The sequence below is a fragment of the Anoplopoma fimbria genome, chromosome 9 (assembly GCF_027596085.1).
Source record: "Anoplopoma fimbria isolate UVic2021 breed Golden Eagle Sablefish chromosome 9, Afim_UVic_2022, whole genome shotgun sequence".
NCBI lineage: Eukaryota > Metazoa > Chordata > Actinopteri > Perciformes > Anoplopomatidae > Anoplopoma > Anoplopoma fimbria.
The window spans coordinates 22,751,561-22,775,425 of NC_072457.1; the positions used below are offsets into that span (position 1 = coordinate 22,751,561).

At 42.0% G+C, this 23,865-nt stretch overlaps 3 protein-coding genes across 5 annotated transcripts; all 3 read right to left on the reverse strand.

Annotated features, from left to right (window-relative positions):
* Positions 1-935: 935 nt before the first annotated feature.
* cfap52 (cilia and flagella associated protein 52) lies at positions 936-12,979 on the reverse strand. The gene is made up of 14 exons (XM_054605088.1): positions 12,809-12,979; positions 12,051-12,250; positions 11,767-11,903; positions 11,094-11,222; positions 10,899-10,998; positions 10,503-10,619; positions 10,279-10,379; positions 9,924-10,094; positions 9,324-9,472; positions 9,003-9,148; positions 8,253-8,404; positions 6,839-6,941; positions 2,422-2,533; positions 936-1,306 (listed from the first exon to the last, which is right to left on the reverse strand). The coding sequence occupies exons 1-14, from the start codon at positions 12,867-12,869 to the stop codon at positions 1,125-1,127; spliced, it is 1,860 nt and encodes a 619-aa protein (XP_054461063.1). The 5' UTR covers positions 12,870-12,979; the 3' UTR covers positions 936-1,124.
* A 457-nt stretch (positions 12,980-13,436) lies between these two features.
* Positions 13,437-17,409, reverse strand: LOC129096209 (zinc finger protein 239-like). Of its 3 annotated transcripts, none has more exons than XM_054604917.1 (3): positions 17,334-17,409; positions 15,664-15,721; positions 13,437-15,560 (listed from the first exon to the last, which is right to left on the reverse strand). In XM_054604917.1, exons 2-3 carry the CDS (start codon positions 15,710-15,712, stop codon positions 14,446-14,448), a joined length of 1,164 nt encoding a protein of 387 aa, XP_054460892.1. In that variant the 5' UTR covers positions 15,713-15,721; positions 17,334-17,409; the 3' UTR covers positions 13,437-14,445. The 3 variants fall into 3 exon arrangements, with proteins under 3 accessions (XP_054460892.1, XP_054460894.1, XP_054460893.1); XM_054604919.1 differs by having other exon boundaries at positions 17,283-17,385; XM_054604918.1 differs by having other exon boundaries at positions 17,265-17,385.
* A 202-nt stretch (positions 17,410-17,611) lies between these two features.
* Positions 17,612-23,364, reverse strand: LOC129096327 (TBC1 domain family member 24-like). The gene is made up of 11 exons (XM_054605087.1): positions 23,159-23,364; positions 22,794-22,999; positions 22,433-22,694; positions 22,181-22,297; positions 20,804-21,220; positions 20,459-20,698; positions 20,110-20,265; positions 19,514-19,577; positions 19,301-19,399; positions 18,880-19,180; positions 17,612-18,783 (listed from the first exon to the last, which is right to left on the reverse strand). The coding sequence occupies exons 1-11, from the start codon at positions 23,362-23,364 to the stop codon at positions 18,608-18,610; spliced, it is 2,244 nt and encodes a 747-aa protein (XP_054461062.1). The 3' UTR covers positions 17,612-18,607.
* Between the last annotated feature and the right edge of the window lie 501 nt (positions 23,365-23,865).

Sequence of the window (23,865 nt, forward strand, 5' to 3'; positions counted from 1 at the left end):
AGCTCACCAGTACTAAAGATTGAATTTAGTGTGCCAGATGCTGATTTATTGAAACAGATAGTCAGGGAACCCATCCAATATTTTTTATAATTATCCTCCTTATTCCAGCACCGTTACTAAACACGCACACATGGTACACCATTGTAACAAATAAACGTAATCATATTTCCCTACAGAAAATGACCCACAACCGTCCTCTATTCATTAGCAGTGTGGAGAAGGGGGGATGATAGCGATGGCCTTTTTCTTGTTTCACTGATCCAGGGATGTTTTTGCTGACTTGGGTAATACTGCAGGTTTGCCATTTTACTTTTTGGGGGGAAGCAGGGGTGAGTTATTAATAATTTAGATTAGCCATTCTGAACAATAGTGAGGAGAGTGGTTTCGGATCAGAGACAGTCAGAGAGGCTCTCTGCTGTCTTGACCAGAATCCTTCCGGGAGCCGCTGTGGATAAATTAGCTGACTGAACCGGGGCATCCTCCTTGTCTCCAGTAGCCTCAGTCCAGACCTTTGAATTCGCACACTCAATCGAGTTCATATTTCTGTCTGATTTCAGCCAATGGCTCTACAGTAACCGACAGAAGAATCACATCTCTGTAGGTGTAATGCATTGTAAGGTTTCGCCTTGTTTTTACATATTCTGGTTTCATCGGCATTGATGCCGAGTATGCAGCGTGGCATTCAATCTGTTGTTCTCAGGAAGTCTAAAGAAGCATAACTTCTTTGATGTGAAGAATACGTTCTTGTGCCTTGAAGTGTAATTTTAAACTCATGTTAAGTGTCTCTCTGTGAATTCCCACCTATATTCAGCTCCTGTGGGGAATTACCACTTAATCGCCTGTACTGCTCGGGGAGTGTAATCTTTTCATTTCTTTTTATATCGTCATTTCTCTACTGGAAAAAGGAAACAATCCAACAAAGTCACTGACGCTTCATGAAATTGCATTTATTTATTTCCTTTTGGTCTGAGTGTTGACCTAATCTGTTAATGTATGATTATTGAGCTCTCATAACAGTGGCTCAGATGCAAGATTAAGGGAGAAAGAAGTTCGGAAACATTAGAGTATGAGTGTGGTGTTACTGGATTAGAAGACGCAGAGAGTCTACATGTTGTGTCCACACATTAAGCAGTCAAAGGGTGAGGGAACCTCCACCGGAGAATGGCTCCGTCCGCGCTGGTGCTGAGTAAGGTGCGGTTATTGGAGCAGACCTTGATGCTGGTGATGCTGCCACTGTGAGCTATTCCTACGTGGGTTACCGCACCTTCCATGTAGTCCCACACCTTCACCAGCTTGTCATCTCCGCCTGTCATGGAGAGGTGAAAAACATGTCAATAACCTCAGAGACTTTTGAGGAGAGCGTGTATTGTAGTGTCAGAGGAGATGAAAACCAAGACTGCAAAGAGATGAGAAGACTCTCGACTACATATGAGAGAGAAAAGAGACAAATGGAAAGTAGCAAAAGAATGCCACGACCAATACAAATCTAGGCATTTCATGATACAGTTTTTAATTAAAGGGACACCAACAAAAATGAAAATGACTGCCTCACGGATGTATGCCTCCACCACAGTCAAGTATCAGGTTACAACCATGTCATCACTTCATCTTTTTGTCCTCTTAGATAATTGTGGGAAATTGTCATAATAAGCATTATGGATTCTTGAATAACAGCAAAAAAGTGTTTTGAGAGGTCACAGCATCCTTGACTTTTGACCTTTGACTTCCAAACTAATCAATTCATCCTTAAAATCCAAGTGTACATTTGTGCCAGGTGTAATGAAATTCCCTCTCAATGTTCTTGAGATACTTTGTTCACGAGAATGGGACGGATGGACGGACGGACGGACGGACAGTGAAACACGTTTACTAAAATGGGATGGAGATAAAAGTAACCTTTGACCCCTCCAATCAAATCCGTTCATCCTTGAGTCAAAGTGGACGTTTGTACCAGGTGTAATTAAATTCCCTCTCAGTGTTCTTGAGATATTGCGTTCACGGGAATAGAATGGACGGACGGACATACAAACGCGTTCACTAGAATGGGACAGAGATCACAGTGACCTTTGACCCCCCACCCCCTACCAACAAATCAGTTCATGCTTGAGTCCTAGTGGACTTGTGTGCCAAAGTTGAAAAAATCCCCTCCAGGTGTTCCTGAGATATTGCCTTCAAGAGATCGGGACGGGCAGACACACAGACAAATGGACAGTGGAGCCTTAAACACAATGCCATTATTAGCAATGAACCGGGGCAAGTGTTAAATGACGACTGTCAAAATATTGAGCGCTCATGCATGATGAGACTTTGCAGATTTAGACCTATTTATTCTCGGTTGAATTTCATTGAAAGGATAATCACCACTAATAGGCACAGCAGCATGGACAATAAAGCAAACGGAGGACGCTCGGCGGGCCCCACCTGTCACAAAGTGCTTGCCGTCCGCTGAGATGTGCATGCCGTTGATGGCCCCGGACTGCGAGCCTTCCAGTTCTCTGATGGCGCCTCCGTCGAACACGTCCCAGTAGGAGACCTGAGAGGGAAGGTAGCACGTTACACATATTAGATCATCACCTGCATTGTTTATGCATGACTCCCGCGTCCAAGATGGAAGGGGGAGCGTGCACGTACTGTGAACTGACACTGTGGAGCCTCTTTAAGTCATCATAAATGACACATCGCCTTGTGATCTCTTTGTCTTTTAAATGATAGTATTAATTGCTTTTGAAGATTGATGACAGACTATTGGTTCACTGCGCAGATGATGCCGGTGACAGCATCTCTTTGTAGCTCTGCTATTATTCCTTTACATTATCATATGATGAATTATTTCCTATTATGGTGATGTGCAATTTGTGACCTTGAGCTACCTTTACTGCTTTATTATTTGTATTCTGTATGGAAATGAGATTCTAACACACACACACACACACACACACACACACACACACACACACACACACACACACACACACACACACACACACACCGATTGAAACGAATTGTGCTGATCTAAATGAGATTTAATCATCCCCCTGAGCTTTATAGCTGTCAAAGTATCAAGTCTGACAAAAAGCAATTGTTAGCCCAAGTTATTTATAGCGTGGGCGGCAAAAAAACATCACAGTACCGCACGACAACGAGGGTCCTTTCTTGTTATTTTTATGACCAAGCGGATTACATTTTTAAAAAGTTAAGTACCGTAAATGAGGGGGCCAAGCGGATTTGATCATTAAAAAATCTTTTGAGTCATCCTGTACTAAATGAAAATCTGGTGGCGATCTCTGTCCCTTGGTGTGTTTTAAAGTCCAGAAGGCGTTTTAAAGTTAGTTAAACGGAGGCTGAACAGATTGCACCTCAAAGTCAATCACGCGTTCAAAGCACGACACATCGGATTTAATGATCTTGTTACAGAGAATCTGTATATATCATCGCCGTAATGATGCTAATGAACAATACACAAAAGTGAACTATGATTAATGACTAAATTAAATCAAATCAAATCTTTCGCAGCATTGCAAAAAGAAAAGTTCATGTTACACAGAGCCGAGCAGAATAAGCCCAACACTTGTAAGAATAGCCTCTGAGATAGGATTTCATTTCTCCTGCACAAGGCCATGCCTGTAATGCATTACAGGAGGGGAAATGTAATCTCACACAGACATATCAAATGCTGTTGGTTATTATGGAATGACAGAGGAACAAAAGGCTCGGACTTATTTATAGTTTCAGAACTGCAGAGGGATTCTCAAAGCAATAAGCTGCCCCTTCCCCGCCGCAGGAACAGTTCTGGGGGGGGGGGGGAGAGCAGCCAAACGCGGGATGTCTCACTCAGATGGAATGTCTTGCTGATATTAATATTCCTGGAAAATAATTTCGCAGCCGCGATCGCAGGGGGAGGAAAATGGTTCATTATGAACAAAGAATACAAAGTTATGAAATCCTCCCGTATTTGACTCAGAATCAGAGCAGAACGTTAGGCTTCCAGCTGTGCAGAATATGCAAATGCATTCATTGTGGTGTGTGTTTACAATGTGACAAAACAGCAAACAAAGCAGTACATCTCTGAATACCACTTATGACGGATCAAAATCATGCGCACACACTATTGTGTATCTGATCAAAGCTACTGCAACGCTCTTCCCTTTTCTTCACTGTGTCATCTTGCGTCGCTTCCTCCTTGCCACAGTCTCGACCTCTCCCTCCGTCATTATCTCGTTTCAGCAGCTTATTAGAGACTCCCACCTGTGTGAGCTGTCTCCGACCATCTGTGTTCCCTCAAACTCAGCCTCGGATAAACTTGCTCACAGCCATAACATGGGCCACCAGGAAATGAATCACATGCGGCAAGCAAGGGCCAGTCTGAAACATCAGGCCTAATATTAGTAATGCTCACCGTCTAACCAGGAAAGACTTTGAGGAGTGGTGGAGAGCTTAAGAGGAGACACTACACACCAATAAATAGTTTTTCACACACTGCTCTATTTTGAGTTTTGGGGCTATGAAATGAAAGTGAAAAGAAAACACCCAAAACAACACATTTAGGTGTTAATTTCACTAAACTTTGTCTGTTTTTTTGTCTTTAGATTTCTACTAAATTCACCAGAAGTTAGAATATAGATATTGCCTCATTTGTATATTTAAAAAAACATGTAATACAAAAGATAATTGTCTAAATGTAGGTGAACAACCTGGGAAGTGTTTGTGGTGATATCTATTAGTTACATATTTTGATCCATTTCACCAATAGTGTCAAATGTATGCAACATTAAAATATAATCTTTAAAGGCTGTTTCCTAAGTTCGTTTTTTTCTCACTTTGAGCCATAAATCTCCACTTCAGTAGACATGACATTCAGCAAACTTTCCAGTTTCATTTCTATCTGTATTCTGAAGGTTCTTACAGAGAAATGTGTTCACATATCATTCATTGTCTGATTTATAGAACATTTTATTTAACATTATATTAAATATATTTTGTTTATGGAGTGATATAAAGAGATATCTAAAATTCCATCGGCAAAAACCTTTGAATCTACAAGAATTTTGAATCTAGCTGTATCCAATGATGCAAATTAGCAGATTTTGATAAGGTAATGCCTAATTTGCATATTTAAACATACATTTTCAAAAAACAAAAAAAGAATAGTCTTAATGCAAGTAATCAACAGGGGAAGTTTCATGGTCATATCGGATGTCTGTACAGTAGTGTCTCCCCTTAAAGATGCATATTGTGCTACTATTACATTTTAATTATGTTAGGCATCAAGACTACATCCTCCCATTACACAGGGACATTAACTGAACAGAATACAATAAGAGTGCTTTCAACTATCGTTCCCATCCTCCTTAAACAAACCAGCACCATATTGTCTCCACTGAATGGCTCAAAACATGCATCATCATCATCATCATCATCATCATCACGATCTCTCCCTGACCCTCCACATGCCTTGTATATATTTTTTTTTTTTCTTTCTCTTCACACCTTTTCTTCAGTTCCATTGGTTTCCCTCTATGTGATTGTACCCATCGAGGCATGCTGGGACGTGACGAAGAGTCGGAGTGAGAGAGAGAGAGAGAGAGAGAGAGAGAGAGAGAGAGAGAGAGAGAGAGCAGAGTGTCGGTATTTGTTCCCCCGCACAGAGCGCCTGTGTCTTGGGATGAGCAGATGGTGGATCTGGCTGGCACTTGGGTGGCAAAGGCACATCCGCAGGAAACCACGGACACCACAGCGCTCCCCTCTCTCAATCTCTCCCTTCTCCCTCCCCTTTCTTTACCCTGAATCTCTCTCTCTCTCTGCTCGCTCAGCACATCCACAGGGCTGCGTTAATCAGCACAACTTGTCCTCGCCTCTCTCGCCGTGCAGTGGGAGGCACCGATACGGGGTCTAGTGTGTGGCCGAGGGGGTTCAAGTGGGGCGGATGAAGCTCACAATCAAGGAAACAAGCATTCCATTCTGCCGCTGTGAACTCCCGACCTCGTGTATCGAAGTGGTGACGGGTTAATCAAAATGACTCACAAAATAACAGACTTGAATGGCTGAGTGTCTTTGTCTCTGCGACTAGCAGCCAACGAATCGGCTTAATTATGTTCAGCTGAGGAACAAATTACGAGCTTTTCAAACTAATCTGTGTGTGTGTGTGTGTGTGTGTGTGTGTGTGTGTGTGTGTGTGTGTGTGTGTGTGTGTGTGTGTGTGTGACTGTGCTAGTCCTCTCTGTGCTGATCTAACCAGAGAGGCAGGCCTTTTCTCCCATGCGCACTGAGTGGAGATTTTAATAACAATAACAGCACAATGAGACATCTACGTTATGACTGTGTGAGTGCCAGTCTCTTTGCACCCCGAGGGATTTTCAATCATTACAATCATTACTTTTGTTTTTTTTTTTTCCTGTGAGGCGTGACTGCTGAGTGCCCGGGGAATTCTTTGTTAACCCAGTCTTACATGCAAGTGCAATAAAAACCAACCAAAACAAGTCTTGATATGTGAACAGCCATCATTAATTAGATATGCTGTACTGGTTGGGACATAAATGAAGTAATAATAATAATATATATATATTTGAAATGCCCACTGGAATTGCCTCCTGAACATTAACTCAACTGCTAAGTAGAAATAAGAGGTACTTGTTCTTCACTCGAGTATTTCCATTTTGTGCAACTTTACATTTCAACTCAACTCAACTTTAATTCTCCTTCTTCTTAAACTAAATAAACTATTTAAAAGTAAATTTTGCAGATAATATTATTACTGCTAATTTTCCCATTGTGATTAGTACTTTTACTTGAGTAAAGGCTCTGAATACTTCTTCCACCACTCGTCTGTCCCTAAACGCACCTTTCTGTCAGTCCCACCGGTGATGATCTGGTATTCCTCAGGGTGGTAGCACACCGTCCGGAACAGCGTGTTGGCAATCACCATTTGAAGACTCGCAAAGCGCCTACAGCAAGAAAATGAAGACAATGGTGCAGAAGATGAAAGGAGAAAAAAAGAAAAGGGAGGAGTCAGAAGGCTGTTTTTCACCAGTGCAGCAGTGGTGTAGAAAAGTGACATGTGCTTAAACTGCTCTCACACATCAAGTACAGATTTAAGGAGCTAAATTCAAAATTCAGAGTATTTATACAGAAGCAAAGACCTATTTGCTATGTAAAGATACAGAGGAGTCATTTCTACCTGAGCAGAGCATGAAGTCACTCTCCCTCTGTGTGTGTTCTGTAATCCTAGATTCTTTGTGCTTTGTTTATTTAGCCTGTGCAGCTGTGCGTCCCAATGTGTTTGTGCTGCGCTGGCTAGCTAACTGCAAACCGCGACAGTGTGGAAACATATCACCCAAACTCTAGTTCCCCCTCAGGTACACCCTGTTAGCTCTGTCAGCACTGTTAGAGTTGTTTGCACTGTTCTTGCTGTTCGCACCGTTAGCAGCTAACCGCCGGCTCAGCTGTCGCCAAATTGAAAGCCGCGGGGAGTCGGTCCCTCTGAATTTTGAATTTAGCACCTTTAATGTGACCAATGATGTTTTCATTTCTGATCTGTTTTAAAAGCTGATCTGTATAGCTATATCATAAAAAATGGATAACTTCCTCCGTGGACAGATTTATCTGGTGCCAATCTACATTAATTAAGACTCTTGTCTGACTAATGTCCCTTTTCACTACAGCTTTCTAGTAATCATACAAAAAAATAAAATCTATGCCACTCTTGATGCATACAGTCTGGAAGCCTTTAATCCACAGACTTGTTCATTGAAGAGACTAGACAGTGAAAAAACACAAGTTTTTAAAGGTTTTATTCTCATCACAGAAGAAGCCCCGCAGATTAAAGGATTTTAAGATTTCTTCATAAAGAATGCACTGGATTCCTTTTTATTCGCTCTGTACCAGCCAGACGCAGATGAAGTGCTTCAGAATTTCACTCTCATTACAACGTGGACATGAAAGCAGCACTCTCCATTTTCTGTCATTTTCTCTCTGGTGGCTATGTATATCATTAGCTATTATGAATAGTATTATTCTTTTTTTTTTTTTTACTGGGTAATGTGAAAATTGAGAATTAATTCATTGCAAATTTGATTTAGTGAAGCGGTTTTGCTGTCTATGTCATAACATACTACAACCAAGAAACGTGTGTGTTTTATGAACTAACTTTACAAGAACAAAAGGTTTAAAGAGAATTCATATGTGAAATGTGTGTGTGTGTGTGTGTAGGTGTGTGTGTGTGTGTGTGTGTTTGGGTACACAGATGGGCCACTCACACTATGTCCCAGATGATGCAGGCACCATCAGCGCTGGCAGTGACACACTCTTTGCTGTCGCTCTTGATCTTGATACAATTGATGGTGGCTTTGTGCTCTTTCATGGTCTCCAGCAGCCGATGGCCGTGCGGCTGCAGCTCCCAAACGCGGACCTGCAACAGGTGAGCGCACACTCTTTCATCAGTCCTCAGATATGACACCTATTTAAAATACTCTTTACACTTTGGTTCAAAGACAACTATGGATACAAAGATCAATACTTTCAAGCAAAAACAAAAAGACCTTCAACAGTGTGCCTTTTTATTTCCTCTCCACATCTGTCAAACTGAAATCACGCTGTACGCAAACTCAAATTTTAAGACTTCCCTTAGGGTGCACTCATCATTCATCCTCAGATCAATTTGATCAGATTAAGGAGGAATTCCACAGTAAATAACCAGAAATGTCTGGACATAGCTGTGGCAGGAACTCTACTCACAAAAAATCAAGCAGCATAATCATTCCATTTTGAAGCACATGGCTTACTAATTATAAAACATGTGTCCAGGAAATGGCGAGTTGTGCAACAAGCTGTTGTTAACTTCCTACACATTGTGTTTCCTAGAAGACCATTTCTGATAGTTTTGGGAGGTATTTACAGGGCTCTGCAATTCTAAAATGTAACATTGTCGAGCTGCTCGAGGAGAATTGCGTTTTCTTTCAGCGAGAACACGGAACATTGCACTATATTTGTGAACAATGTCTACTGACCTGTCCCTCCCCCCCTCCGCTGACGATCCTCTTGCAGTCCCTGGTACCAGCGATGGCTGTCACGCCCATCCTGTGCGCGTTGTGAATGATGAGCATGAGCCGGCCACTTTCCGGCGCAAACACTCGGATCTTACCATCGTTCCATGCTGGAAGAGAGAGAAATGGATTTGCAACAGTCGGTCAACAAGAGGAGGAAATTCTATTCAGCATGTGAAGTGTGCAACTCGGCTTAGCTGAACTACAGCTCATACTAAGAAACAAAAAAACGTAATATTCTTTTTAGTGATAATCTTTGCAGATACTGCTCTCGATGATCCCCACCACTGATGATGCTGTGACCGTCAACCATGAAGTCCAGGGAGTTGCAGGTCATGTTGGGTACGGTGATGCGCAGCAGCTCTTTGGGCTTGTCTATGTGCCACAACCTGATGTCCTCCTCAGAGCAGGTGGCAAACAATTCAGATGTTCCACTAAAATAAAACACACAAAAAAGAGAAATATTTGGAATTATAGTTTTCTTTTAAAAGAGTGCTACTTTCGTTTAAGGTATATGATATTAGGTATCCATACAATATATCTTTACAATGTAACTAAGAACTTTACTGTGTAATCCTAAAACTGACATGGGTGAGTAAAACATATGTCGCCCTCTAGTGAGCACAAAGCGGTACTAAAGTCATACCTTATGAGAGATGATAGTGATGGGGGTTTAAGCCGTTTGCCCAAAAAGAGACACAGCTATTCACACAGAGGATACTCTTGTATGTGTGATCATTTTTGTACCAGAGGAAATTATAATTGTTATTATCTGAATTCAAATTAATTTACGAGATACTGTTTATTTTCATTCCAAATTCAAAAGCTGTAAAAAGGCCTTTTGCTTATATTACTTCCTGCCTGAATTGTCTGTGTGTGACTCACAAACATATGGCTACGTCCTTGACAGCGCTGTTGTGGCTGGTGGAAATGAGTTCCCCTTTGAAGTCGTCATAACCGAAGCGGTACATCTGAGCCGCCTCCGTCCCAACAAAGAACTGCTGGCCCTCTCCTCTGATAGCGATGGAGGTCACACCCTTTTCCAGCTGGACTTTCCTAAGATGAGGGGAAAAAACAGAGCTGGTAATGAGCACTCTAAAATAAACACAGTCCGACTGTTTGCATCATAGAGGTACTCTATATATTTATTCTAATTTACAAAATATGTTAACAAAAATTGTTAATGATTTAAGTATCTTTTTAATGGGGATGATTCAAATGTCTAAGTCCTTGGACTTACTTAAGAGTTTTGAATTTAGTCCCGGAACACAGAGTGAAAGTGCCAGATCCAGATCCAACGAGCAGATCCCCACACTTCAGAATCCTTATGACATTGACACCCTGTTCAGAAAAGCCAAGAGCACTGAGATTTAAGATTTAAGTCAAATTATAGTGTCCTTGACATTAGCTGAACTATATATCTAGAAAGACCTGGCAGGTTTTGATTAAGACTTGCCGACCTACCATGCTGTATTTTTCTTTAGCTGGACCACAGTCGCTCAGAAGCCCCGTCTTCAGGTTGATTTTCATAATGTCTCCACTGGTGGTGCCACAGTAAATCAACTGATCGTCCTCTGAGATCTGGGTAATAATGCAAACACGTCAACACAACCAAAACACTATCTTATATCACTGTATCGGGTTTACTGCATGTCATTTTTGGGGGGGATTATCAACTTAAATTGCTCCCCATGTTCATAGATCATTTGTTATCTACCCAAATACATCTACTTTAACTCCTCAACCAATCATTAAGTGACTTGATTTTCTAAAACTCAGATTGAACTCAAAATGCCAAGCTAGTTAAATTTGCTTGGTAAACAAACTGATGTGAATCAAAAAGCTTTCATGGCCTCGTACCTCTATACATTTCACAATCCTCTTCAGCTTGCCTAGCTGACACTCTTTGGGCCTGATCTTCCTGTTGGGGAGGTCCAGCTCCCAGATTCGCAATGTTCCGCTACCCGAAAAAAACACCAAGGTTATTAAGAATAACAAATAATGAAAATAATTACTAGTTGGTTTACAGAATGCCAGTAGACTGAACTCACTAACCTCCCGGCAGAAACAAAGACATTGTCGTTCGTGCTTGAGTACTGCACCGTGAGGCAGTTACCGGCGCTCTGCGCTGAAGCCAGGCTGCCACAGATGGCCTGCTTGGTCTCAATATTCCACAACACTATGCTGAAAACACACAGAAAACACCCAACACAGTAATTAAATAGAGAATGTACAGTTTAGTGAATTTACATACTACTCAGGCGTGGATATTTTCTTACATTTACAGTAAAATTGAGAATTTTCTTCTCTCTTATTTCACCAAAAAACTTATTTGTAGGAAAGAGCTGTATTCATCAAGTGTTACAAACTGATAATGTGCCAAGAGAAGAGTCTCAATTTGCATAAAGAGGGCATCTGCAGTAAACACTGTTCTGAATGTTACTCCACCCTAACTGTGGAGATTGGTCGTTAAATAAAATGTGTGGCATTTGGATTGCATTTGCTCTCATAAAAAAATTGCCATTGAAATCTTGTTGTTATGATCAGGTTCTGTAAGTAACATTTAAAACTAGAGAGACAGCAGAGCGTATTATGAGTATTTTAAACTACAATCCTGCTTTTTCAGCTGATCGTGTGTCTCTTTTCCTCGTTCCTGTGTGAAACAATCCGGTTATTTGGGAGGGTACACAACTTACTCTGGATGGCATCACCCTAACTTGATGTTTACCTGCCATCGTCCTGACCTCCAAGGGACACCAGGTACTTTTCGTTGGGAGAGAAGGCGAGTGCTTCTACCTTTGCCTTGTGGAGCAGCAGCTGGGCATGGATAGTTCGCTGTGCATAGTCCCAGATGATAATATCAGCCTGGGAAAAACAAAATGTATACATACATGATATATAATCTGTAAATAATATAGATATAAAGATAAATTGTAACATGTAAAAATGAGAAAATTAAACAGGTAAGTCCTGGTGGAGGGGATTTTTGTTGAGTCAACCATATCAGCCAACCTTAAAGCCCATGAAGGTGACCTGTCCAGAGGCAATATATGAGCCACTTTTAGACACTGAAATACAGGAAACATTGTTCGTGTGTCCGTGCAGGAACTCCTGCTTGCCATCTTTGATTCTCTTCAGGATGACAGAGCATCCCAGAGGGTAGATCAGGTGCTCCCTGTCCGGATGGACTCTCAGACCAGAAATCACGTGCCCTGATGGAGACAGAATAACGTCATGTAACATAGCATGGAGCGTGTTTTAAGATACAACACACAGAAACACAGTTATGTGATTGAGATGCATGGTCTCTTGTTTTAAAAAAGTAGATGAGCAGACAGCAATGGGAGTGTGCAACCTGTTCCTGTTTGAATGCAACCAAGTAAAAAAAATAAAATATATATATATATATATATATATATATATATATATAAATAATATATATATATATATATATATATATATAATATATATATATATATAAATATATATATATATATATATATATATATATATAAAATATATATATATTATATATATATTATATATATATTATATATATATATATATATATATATATAAAATATATATATATATATATATATTTATATATATATATATATATAAATATATATATATATATTATATAGCTTAAGATAATTCCCTGTGCGCAGATGAGCGTGCTAACGTAAGATAACGTTGTTGCTAAGCAACGTTTACGTTTTTACGTAAGCTAGTTTAAAAGCGTAACTAACGTTTGCAGGTAAACTTACCGTTAAACCCAATAACAGCCTCTAGTTCAAGCTGAGGGACGCCCTGTGTCTCCAGAGCCATGACTGAGACACCTATATTAACCCTGTAACGCGTTAAGATAACACAATGTTACTGTTATTATACTTATGAAGAATAACTACGGTTGTTGTCTCAAACAGGCCTGGTGGTTCTCCAACGTTACACCAAACAAACGTTACCTAGCAACAGATGGGACTCTATGTGCCACTGTCATTGGTGGGTGAAACGTTCTCGTTGCCTTCACGTGCCCTCGGAAATGTTAAGCGTTACCTTGAAATGGGTGCACATACAAAAAATAGGATAAATAGGTATACCACTGTTTTTTATTTATTTATTGAATCCCTAGTTAGTGATGTGAAGGGACGAATCTACCGGGAAAATATAAATATGTAGCAACTATTTGCCATATATATACTGTGTCTTTGCCATTTGGAGAGAATGATCACTTTTTAAGCCTGGGAGCCGACAATACCATAAACACCTTAAAGGCAACTGTGGGGTTCAGCATGGCAGCATTAAAGTGTTTAGTAGACCACAACAAACACAATAATGTCATACACAATAATGACAACACATGCTCTAACTGCAATAGCTGTTATGAGTTTATTGGTAACAATATTTTTAATAAAATAGCTTTCCAGAGAGACTTGCTTGGCTCAAAGGTGAATTCACATCTTAGTCAGCACAACTAGAAGTACATTTTAGCACATGTAAGGTAATATGTGTGATACATTTTAAATAAAGTCAAACTGAGGAAAACGTTTTATATATTTTTTTCATTTTACACAGCTCATAGCAGAGGGAAAATGTTGCTGTTTAATTTAACAAAAGAAACAAAAATGTTAAAATATTTTGACACTTGAGTACTTTGAGCATTTAAGGGTCATTTTCAAAACACTTTAAAAAAGAAAGTACCATTTTAGAAAGATCACTGAGCTATTGGTATAGACTGAACAATGCACAAATCTTGAGCTAGTTAATGTTTGTGTACCTAATATGGCACTGTTTACATGAGGTAGCAGATAACTTCAGATGGAGTTAATCACTATGGATGAAGCAGACATTTACTCTGATTTAGTCAAGACTTCAGTCCGACATCTCCACTAATCACACAGTTGCAGAGAAGTCGTCATTATTGTTTCTAGCATCAGTTTGGTTGCATGTCAAACACGCTTTTCAGGTCTTGTGTCAGGACAACTCTACTTAAATTGTGACACATATTTTGGTTGATAACAAACAGGAGTTCACTCCAGGATATCCTTCCACACCATCTAAAGGCAAGTCTTAATCTGTCATAAAGGAAGATGTAAACAGAGCTTCACTACACACAGCAGTGTACTTAATTAGCCACATGATTTGTTTTCACCCAATCAACAGAACAATACTCGGATCAATCGAAATATTGAGTTTAAAAGAGCTAATCTGAAGCATTGTACTGAGAATATCTAGCTGATATTTTGTGGCAAAATAAAGCAATAAAGCAAAGCGAGGTGAATGGTCACAAAGCTTCAAAATGACTTCTCGATGTGCTACAAAATACTACAAATGACTACATTTTATCTCGACTGAGGCTCCATGAAGATATCTTGACGATGTAAAGTCCTCACTTCTTTTTTTTTCAACAGCTAGCATTCTCCGAGGGTCCTTCAAAACCTAATCTGTCTTTCGTTGCGTCCATAGACATCTGTCTGTGTGTGTGTGTCCTCCGATGTCTGCTGAGAGAATGGCTCCATGAAAACCTGCGACCGCAGGTGAGGCACAGATAGGGTCTCTCTCCCGTGTGCGTCCTCTGGTGCTTTGTCAGCGACTTGTACCGCGTGAAGGTCGCCCCGCATTCGTTGCAGATGTACTTCTCTGACTTTATGTGAACATTCTGCTCGTGTTCTTTCATGTTGCCCAGCTGTGAGAAGCCCTTGCCGCACACGGGGCAGAGGTGCGGTTTCTCCCCCGAGTGGGTCAACCCGTGAATATTCAAATCCTGCCGGGAATAAAACCCCTTTGCGCAGATGATGCACTTGTATGGTCTCTCCCCCGTGTGGCTCCTCATGTGTCTTTTGAGTCCTTCGGAGCGGGAGAAGCAGCTCTCGCAAAGGGTGCACCTGAAGGGTTTCTCTCCCGTGTGGGAGCGGAAGTGCCGACGGAGCTCCGAGGCCTTGAAGAAGCACATCCCGCAGTCGGCGCAGCAGTGCGGTTTCTCCGGCTGCTCCTCGTGCGTCTTCTCGTGCGCTTTGCAGTGACCCGACTCGGAGAATCCTTTCCCGCAGACGGAGCAGGTGAAGGGTTTCTCCCCGGTGTGCATCCGCTTGTGTCGGACGAGCTTGTTAAGCTTGCTGAACGTCTTCATGCAGAACGAGCACTGATGGGGCACCTTCGGTTTCTTCGAGTGGGTGCGCCTGTGCCTCTCGAGCTTTGACGGCCTGTTGAACACTTTCCCGCAGTCTGGACAGGGGTGCTTGTTAGTCCGGCTGTGGCAGTTCTGATGTCGGATCAGCTTCTCTTGTTGCGTGAAACTCTTCTCGCAGTGCTGACACTGATGAAGAGTCTTGGGCTTCCTGGCGTGTATCGGTCTATGCCTCTCCAGCTTCGACGGCCGGTCGAATGATTTGCCACAGACGGAGCACGGGTAGCTCTTGTCTGATGCGCTGCTCTCTGGCTGTTTCTCGGGATCAGTGGTGGTTGAAGCATCGTTGGAATCCGATTCTGAGACCTCCTTCACGACAACTTCTCCAGGACCTGAGGAACAGTCACATCAAAGAATTAGCTTCTTTTTTTTTTATCAGAGACTAATAGTACAGAATGATTAGCGAGGACCCCAAAAAGAAGCATCAACACTTACTTTCCTCAGAAGATTCAGCTTTAGGGACAGACGCAGCGTCTGGACCCATGACTGCAGCCTATTTACATACAAAAAACGCAAAATCAGACACCAACAGAGGAATTGGAAAATGTCATCAGTATAATAAAGCAAGGATTCAGTGCTGCTCTCTCAAGGTCTGTAGAAGCTAGCTGAATGGCACTGGATTGTTGAAGATGAAACTAATTTGGGAGTTTTACAATGATATATTGTCAAATAGAAATTATTTTTCTCACGTAAACACTCAATTTTATTTTAACGCATATGCCTTAGATTTATTGAATTTTTATGCGTCAGTGCTCCCTGGTGGGCAAACTATGTAATAGTGACATTTTCTAAATGACCAGAAAAGCCAGGTTACTTATTGGCCAACATAAGATAACATACACAGAAACAATATATATTTGCAGTCAGCTAAAGTATCAGCCTGGCTGTCAAGCTCTAATGTACAATGAAATGGTCTAAAAATAACCGAGTACAAGATTTATAAGCTGCATGCTAGATTACAGATACTTCCTGAAATGTCATATCTGGTTAGTAGCAAAGCAACAGTTTGATCTTTCACCACAGAGACCATAAGTTACAGATTAACATGTTTATGGCCCAGAGAGCTGCTGTCATATAAGATGTTTAATGAAAGCAGGAGAGATGACGCGTTCAAGGTCCTGTTACATTACATTACATTACATTACAGGCATTTGGCAGACGCTTTTATCCAAAGCGATTTACAGGAAGTGTATTCAACATAGGTATTCAAGAGAACTACTAGTCACCAGAAGTCATAAGTGCATCTCCTTTCTTAAACAAGCATCTTAAAGCATAAACCAGAGCAAAAGTACAGTGCAGAGGCAAGTTACTACAAAAACAATAATTGCAACAGACTAATACGAATACAATAAGTGCAACAAACTACTACGAATAGGATAAGTGCAGTAAACTAATATGAATACAATAAGTGCTACGAGGAAGGCTCAGGGTAGTACTTCTTGAAACAAGTACAAGTACAAGAAACTTGTTACCCTGCAGCCTGTTGTTGCACTATTTGAAACTATACTATTTTATAAAAAAAAAAAACATGAATGTGGTGTGCTGGACAATGAGCACAACCATCCAGCTGAATGTGACATGAATTATAAATGCCTCCAAAGATTAAAGCAGGTGTTTAAACCTTCTCTCCCCAGCCTCTCTGCAGCAGGGTCAACACATCCCAAAGGCTCTTTGTGGGGTAGTTTTATTGCACCATCGCCTGGTAGGATAAACTTCACTTACATAGCATTAACCTGTGCAGCTCATCTGTTCATAACAATGACTTCAGAGGGGATCAAGCTGCACATTAGCAGCGTGTTACTTATTATTATTATTATTATTATTATGATAACATGCATGCCAATGAGACAGTGACTGCGTAGTTCTGGATCATTAAACACACACTGGTCACTGGTATGATGGATGTGTGTAAACATGCAGAGATGTGTCCACGTTAGCTCTGGGCTAATTAGCCAAAGCTAACGTGTTGTGGTCGCGTTGGCTAGCATAACAGAGGCGTTCAGGTGTCAGCAGGGCATATTAGGATCGGGTCCCACCTCTCTAGTACTCCTTACAAGCAAAGGTCGGTCACATGTTTCCTCCACAACGCTTTGATTTCAACCTACTTCACATTTAGAGGTCGCGTGTCGCTGCAGCGTGGAGCCGTCGGTCCGAGCGCGCTGCCTTCAGGTACCTCACGTACATTCGGAATACTTAGTGGTTGTTATTGATGTGTACTTTGTTGTTTACTGCTCATGCGCCTTCTGCTTTTATGCGGTTGTATAGAAGTGTAGAGAAGGTGGTTCGCATGATGTACACAATAACTTTTTATTTATTTAAAAGAAAAAATGTGTTTGAAAATTGAGGAAGTTACAGGAATACACATCCAAAAACTCTACACTGATTTACAACGAGATCCAGACCAACTGGTACATTCATTGTGGATATTGTTTTTAATATCCAAATAAAATTAGTTTTTTTGTCTTTTATATATAAAAACACACACACACACAAAAGCAAATCAAACTTACAAACACAAAACACGTTTTTCCCCAGTTTAGATCAGGGTCAGATGCACCTTTGCCGCTTCCGATAGTTTCACCAGCACTAGAACGCAGCACCTGTCTCATTTGTTTTTGGGAGACAGGACCAGGTCCCCATCGCCCTGGTCAGGCCTCATTTGTATCTGTTGTATATTGTATATCTGTAAGGGATATCAAAACACACATTTATAGACCTACACCCCTTACTAGTAATATCATATGTTAACATCTCAGGAACTCAAAACTCAGAAAAGCTAAACAGCAAGTACAAATATTGGGGTTTTTTCAGTATGAAACGCATTTGGATTTGACCCAGTTACACAGTAAAAAATGAAAATGTTCACAACAGGTCTATATCTGAATAAATTATTAGGCATAAAGAAAACATGAGCCACTGATCACCGCATCATAAAAAGAGTATCAAATGCGAATAAACTGCAAAATAATAAGAAAAATAAAACACCTAGAAGTATATACATCCTGGAAAGGTACAGATAGGATTCATTACAGCAGATGGCGTTCATGCTGGGTCAAGTAGCTGGCGTGTCACAACCAACCCTCTGTGATAAGATGAGACGGTTTGTTTTTTGATGTGGAGATATTCCTTATGTTTTAAGAGAGCCAGTAAGTCCAGTAAGACAAAACATGCGATATAAGGCTCAACACTTGACATGTTAACAACAAGTCGAGCAAAATGTCCCTCAATTGCTTCACAATATGTAATGTGCATATATGTGCATTTCACAGAAATAAAAAATATTTGATATTTACATAAAAATCAAGTCCAATGAAACCGCACTGGTGGATTGTTTATACCAAAAAGATGCAAAGTTTCACTGCTTCTCTCTCCCGTTAGTCTACTGAGAGGGAAAACTTTGAGAAAAGGAGATAGAGTTCTGGATGCCCCACACCTCCAGGGCCTGGATCTTGAAGTGTCCCTTGCAGAGTTGGTTGCTTTTGAATGTGTCACAAGGCTCTGAGTACCCCCCCTCTAGGTCTTCCTGTAGGTAGAGTGCGTGGCCTCCATCCCCACCTAAGAGAGGACATCCGTCAGCAATGCATACACACTGTTAACTTGAACTTTTCATGAACAATAAATACAACCTAACAATATGTTAAACTGGCTTACCGATGATGAGCTGACTGTCACTGCCTGCGATGAACATGGAGGCCTCCTGTTCCTTCGGTCTCCTGGGCTCTTTGCCCGTCACAGGCTCTTCTGACGGGGTGGTAAAGGGGATCGTCAGGTAGCTGGGGTCCTGGGGGGTCCCAGCAGGACAGATCAGACCTGGGGTGGTGACGGGGGAGCAGCCACTGCTGGACACCGGAGAGCAGGAGAAGCCGCTGTCTCGAGCCGGCTGAGCTGAGGAAGCTGCTCTGGTCATGATGTTGACCATGGCCTGCTGGTAGCGCTCCATGCTGGGACGCAGCTGAGGGAGAGAGCAAAATTCTTCGTTTATTGAACGATAATAAAGAAAGCTGCAAAAAAATCCGACTTGCCAAATATGACGAGTTGAACTCGAGGAGAAGAAAGCAGGAATATGTCTCACCGTAAAAACAAAACATTCCCCAGTTCCAAAATACGTGAACCCCTCAGAGTCATGCTTTTTTCTTTCTATCACATCTGTTGACAGGAAGGCACCAAAGACCTGAAAAATTTGAATTAAGTCAGAACAAAATAAACTAGTCATTATCAGTAGGGGCTTTTAGACACATTGGGTTCAAATCTATTAAATAAAAAAGAAAAGCATATGCAGCTCTACCTCTTCACACATAGTTTTGATAATCAAGACCACTGGTTCGTGGCCCTCCACATGTGAATAGAATCTAAATGAGAGAGAGAAAAAACATGATTTAGTGTTATTTTCAATATCCATATCCTTGTACTTTTAGTTCAGAACTATTCAGGATTTTTTTTCCGTAAACAGCGTGAACTGAACTGTGAGTCACTCGACTTTCACACTCACACAAACATGTTGATAGTGAAAACACGCAGCCCCCAATTCCGTTATGTAACTAGACCTGATAATCTGCTTTTCCCTGCTGGCACGTGTTGTTCAGCAGTTATTGATCCATGGTGACATGGCCTCATTTAAAGGGACAGTTCACCCTAGTGTCAAAACAAAACACAACTAAGGCCAATATCGCCCAAACTAGGCAACTCACACCAAAACAATCTAGACTGAAATATACTACTACAGGTGAGAGGAGAAATATGTATTTTTAATTTTGGGGTGAGCTGTTCCTGCAAGTATGAGGAGACAGAATTAAAAAACATGAAGGCTTTTTGATATACGAAAGAAAGGCTTCTAGCCATACTTCATTAGTTCTTTGTCTCCCAGATGGCTTAGTAACTTACGAAGCGAGACTTCTTCCGTGTTCCGCCGTGCTGAACAGCCTGATGGGGCTGAAAAGGGAGAAACGCTCGGGTATCCAGGCCCAGACCACTCTCATCTCGGTCCCGGTCACAACACTGGAGACGAAGTTGCTGAAGTTCACCCTCTCAACCGCCTGCCTATAGGAACATGGAAGTGATTGGAATATGAAATTAAAATAAGATAAACGAGAGCATTTTGTTTCCAGCACTATAACATCATGAAAAGTCCTTCAAGACATAACTTATTACGAACTGATTCCTTTACTGTCATTTCTTCTCACCAATAAGCCCCTCACTGGCTGTTCTATGTCACATTTCTGCGCCGACTCACCTCTTCTGGTGCGTGCCGACACCTTTTTGCATGAGGGCGTCCTTGTTGGCGTTGAACAGGAGGTTGAGCTCCCTCCGCGTGGCCATCGGGATCATGAAGGCCCTCTCCAGAAGGTTCTCAGCCGTGCAGTGGCGAGCCACACTCTGCACAAACCTCTTCATGTCCGTGCGGAAGTCCTCCACGTCTGCCACTCTGGACGACACGGACACCTTGTAGAGGCTGAGCAAAGCCAGCGCCACCCTACGCAGAGGTTGACACGGTTACAGTGTTGCTCCGGAAGTAGGGGTCATGTCGTTAGAAATCACACATTCAGATTTTTTGTTTCCATGAGGAGCATCAACAAACCTGTAGAGGACCTTGTAGCCCTCCAATATGTAGACGTCCAGCACTCTGATGGCGTACGTGAATGGCAGGTCGGCGAAAATCCACATGATCCAGTCCGAGTAGAACTCAAAGAGGTTCTGGTGGGAGCTGGCGATCAGCTTGCGGATGCCCCTGCAGCACCTGTTGGCGAGGTCGCCGAAGGTCATGCAGGAGGCGCGGTAGGTCAGGAAAGTCTGGTCGATGTAGCGCTTGTTGGGGTCGTTGTAGCAGATGAGCCGGGACACGCTGTGGAAGCACTCGGCCTCGTCCTCGCTGAAGTGGAGGAGGAGGGAGACCAGCTCGGGCAGGATGGGGCAGAAGTTCATGTCTGGGAAGCATTTGCCGAGACAGATGAGGATCTTTTTCACGGAGTTCAGGCCGGCTTTGTTGAGACAGTATCTGGATTAGAGAAAGCACCTTTTTTAGAGATTCACTTTGGGTAGACTTTCATGTAGAAGATACTGATAATTACTAGAAAATTCAACACTCAAAGCATGGCTGCATCTTGCGTCTTTCTTTTCTTGGTAGAAGTCAAGACATTTTCCCAAAAATTCTAATCCACCAAAGGTCACTCAAAAATGTAAACAAATGTTCTGACATGCTTAAAGTTACTACAAGGTTCTTTCATTTTGAGTCAATTTTGACGGTCCCTGTGGACAAAAGTGGTGGTGTTTCCGAGCACCATAGTCCCTTGAGAAATCTTCTCATTTTACTGCAGCAGGCATCTGACAGTCTGCCCCGCTCAGTTCTGGTTCTGGTTCACCAGTGCCTCCTTTCCCTCAATCGAGCCAAGCAAAACGGCCTGGTTCTCCAGCAGGGTGGTGTTGGTATCAGCTAACTGACTGACAGAGCAGCGACGCAAAGCTCTGCTCCTGGCACGGAGGAGGAGAGAATGCTGCCGGGTGATGAGCTCTCTTCCTCCCACCGGAGCACCGGATCGCAGGTCAAAGATGGCGGACTGGTCGGTGCCTGACAACCCGCAGGTGTCTGAGTTAAAGCTTGTTTCTGGTGAATCTGCATGATTTAATCTTCTTCCGCGCAAAATCCCACCCGGTGTCACCGAGGATAAGCATTAATAGACAATCAGTCTCGCTGATGGTCTCGTTCACTTATGTATAGGTGATATAGGGGCATCAATGTTAAATTGAGCCTGTTTCAAAGTCAGTTAAAAGTTCCTAGCTGTGACTTTAAACATGATGAGGTCACTTTACAGGTTTGTTCTCTAGCTAGTTTAATCTTCATATGGTAGGTTTATTGGAATATTTTCATCAGAATTTTTTATGAAACAACTACAGTGTACATGTTTTTATACAGCACCACGTCTATGATCCATGAACCAATGTTATCCCACAAAAGTACCTGGGTATTTCTCCTGCCTCCATGTACTCTGGGACTGGATGGGTGCTGATGTTCTGTTCTCCAAAGTGCTGCTTGGCCAGTTCATAGTGGACATCTCTGTCTGGAGTGACGCACCCGCTGCAAATATGACATCAATGCATTTGGGTTTAGATTTAAAAGCCCACACTGATTTTGCAAACACTCTTATCAATCCCCACAAATGCATGTGTTCTTCATGACAGAATTGATGTAATTCCATGCTGCAATGCTAACCTGGAATTGATGCTGTGGATGATGTGATAGTAAGCTTTGGCCCTCAGCGTGTGCGGCGTGGCCCAGAACCCCTCTCGGGCCATGGTTTTCAGCTGCTGGTGATCACTCTGCAGGATCTGCTGGTATCTTTGTGCCGCTTCGGGGTCGATCTTCTCCCAGTCCACAAACTGGCCGTACTTCATCCCCGAGCTGGAGTTGATCTCCCACTTGTCCGTCTCAGAGATGGTCATCATGAACACTGGCTTGAGATTGCCTTTACTGCCTGGGCAAAGTATGCACACACAGACACTTACGTTTAAACAAATAGACTTTGGGATAAGAACACATGTTATTATGTTAAAAAAAAGAATAATTTCAGTACCATTATGTTCTCTCGACTGTAAATTCTTGCTTGGTTTAGATTTGGACTTCTTAGAGGGGACTCGAACACCGTCCCCTTCTTTCTTCTCCTTTTTGTTTACGTGATACTGGAGTAGGGAGCTCGCCCTCTGCCTCAGCGGACTGGTCCTTGAGAAGTTTCCCACGTCAAAATCCGAGTTAAGCTCTGAGGTGTCACTGTAAAATGACCTGGAGAGCAGCGGAATCAGTATTAACTGTATGTTCAGTCAAAAAATGCCCCTTTTTCTTGTGTTTCCCCACAACTTTTAAACCAAAATCCACATAATTAAAAGTAAACAAGCCTGTTTAATAATCAGAAAAAAGCAGCACATGCATGTGAAAGCATACCTGGAGCGAGGTCGTAGAAAGGTCTCCTCTGTCTGTGTCTTCCCGCCGTAGTTCTTGCTCTCCTCTGGACTGTAGTAGGAGTGAGACCTTTGCCTGCCTACGGCCACAGCCACGGAGCCCAGGTCCAGGTCAGGGGACACGCACACTGATATGGAATTCATGTTTCCACAGTTGGAGAACTCTGGCGTTCTTGAAATGTCGATCATAGTCTCAAGTCCTGCCCTTCCACGAGATGCAATCTGGAGAGTTAAAAAGTGTCACTAAGCTTTACGCTCTGGGAGCCGGGGTGTTATATATGCCTGTGGGCTGAGGTCATGTGAGACAGGTATAGTGGGAGTGGTTTGTTTGTGGAGACGCCAGCCGTTGAAAGTAAAAGTGTTTCCTGTTTTAACATTGGCAACAGGCAGTGTCTCATTCTGAGAACTAATCAGTCCAACTGGAATGTATCCTCGGTGTCACCATAATCAGAAACATCATACAAAGAATAAAAACTTTTCACATCACATGACATAACATGACACACTTGAAATGCACTCCCACTCAAGACATTTGCAGTTATTACAGATGTGTTATTCATCATATTTGTTTATAGGGACACCTGTCAAATAAGTCAATATTCATAATAAGGTCAACAGAAATAGGAGGGTAATCATGTTACTTTCTCTGAAACTGCTTTGTCCACCAGCAACGAAATGTCAGATGAGACT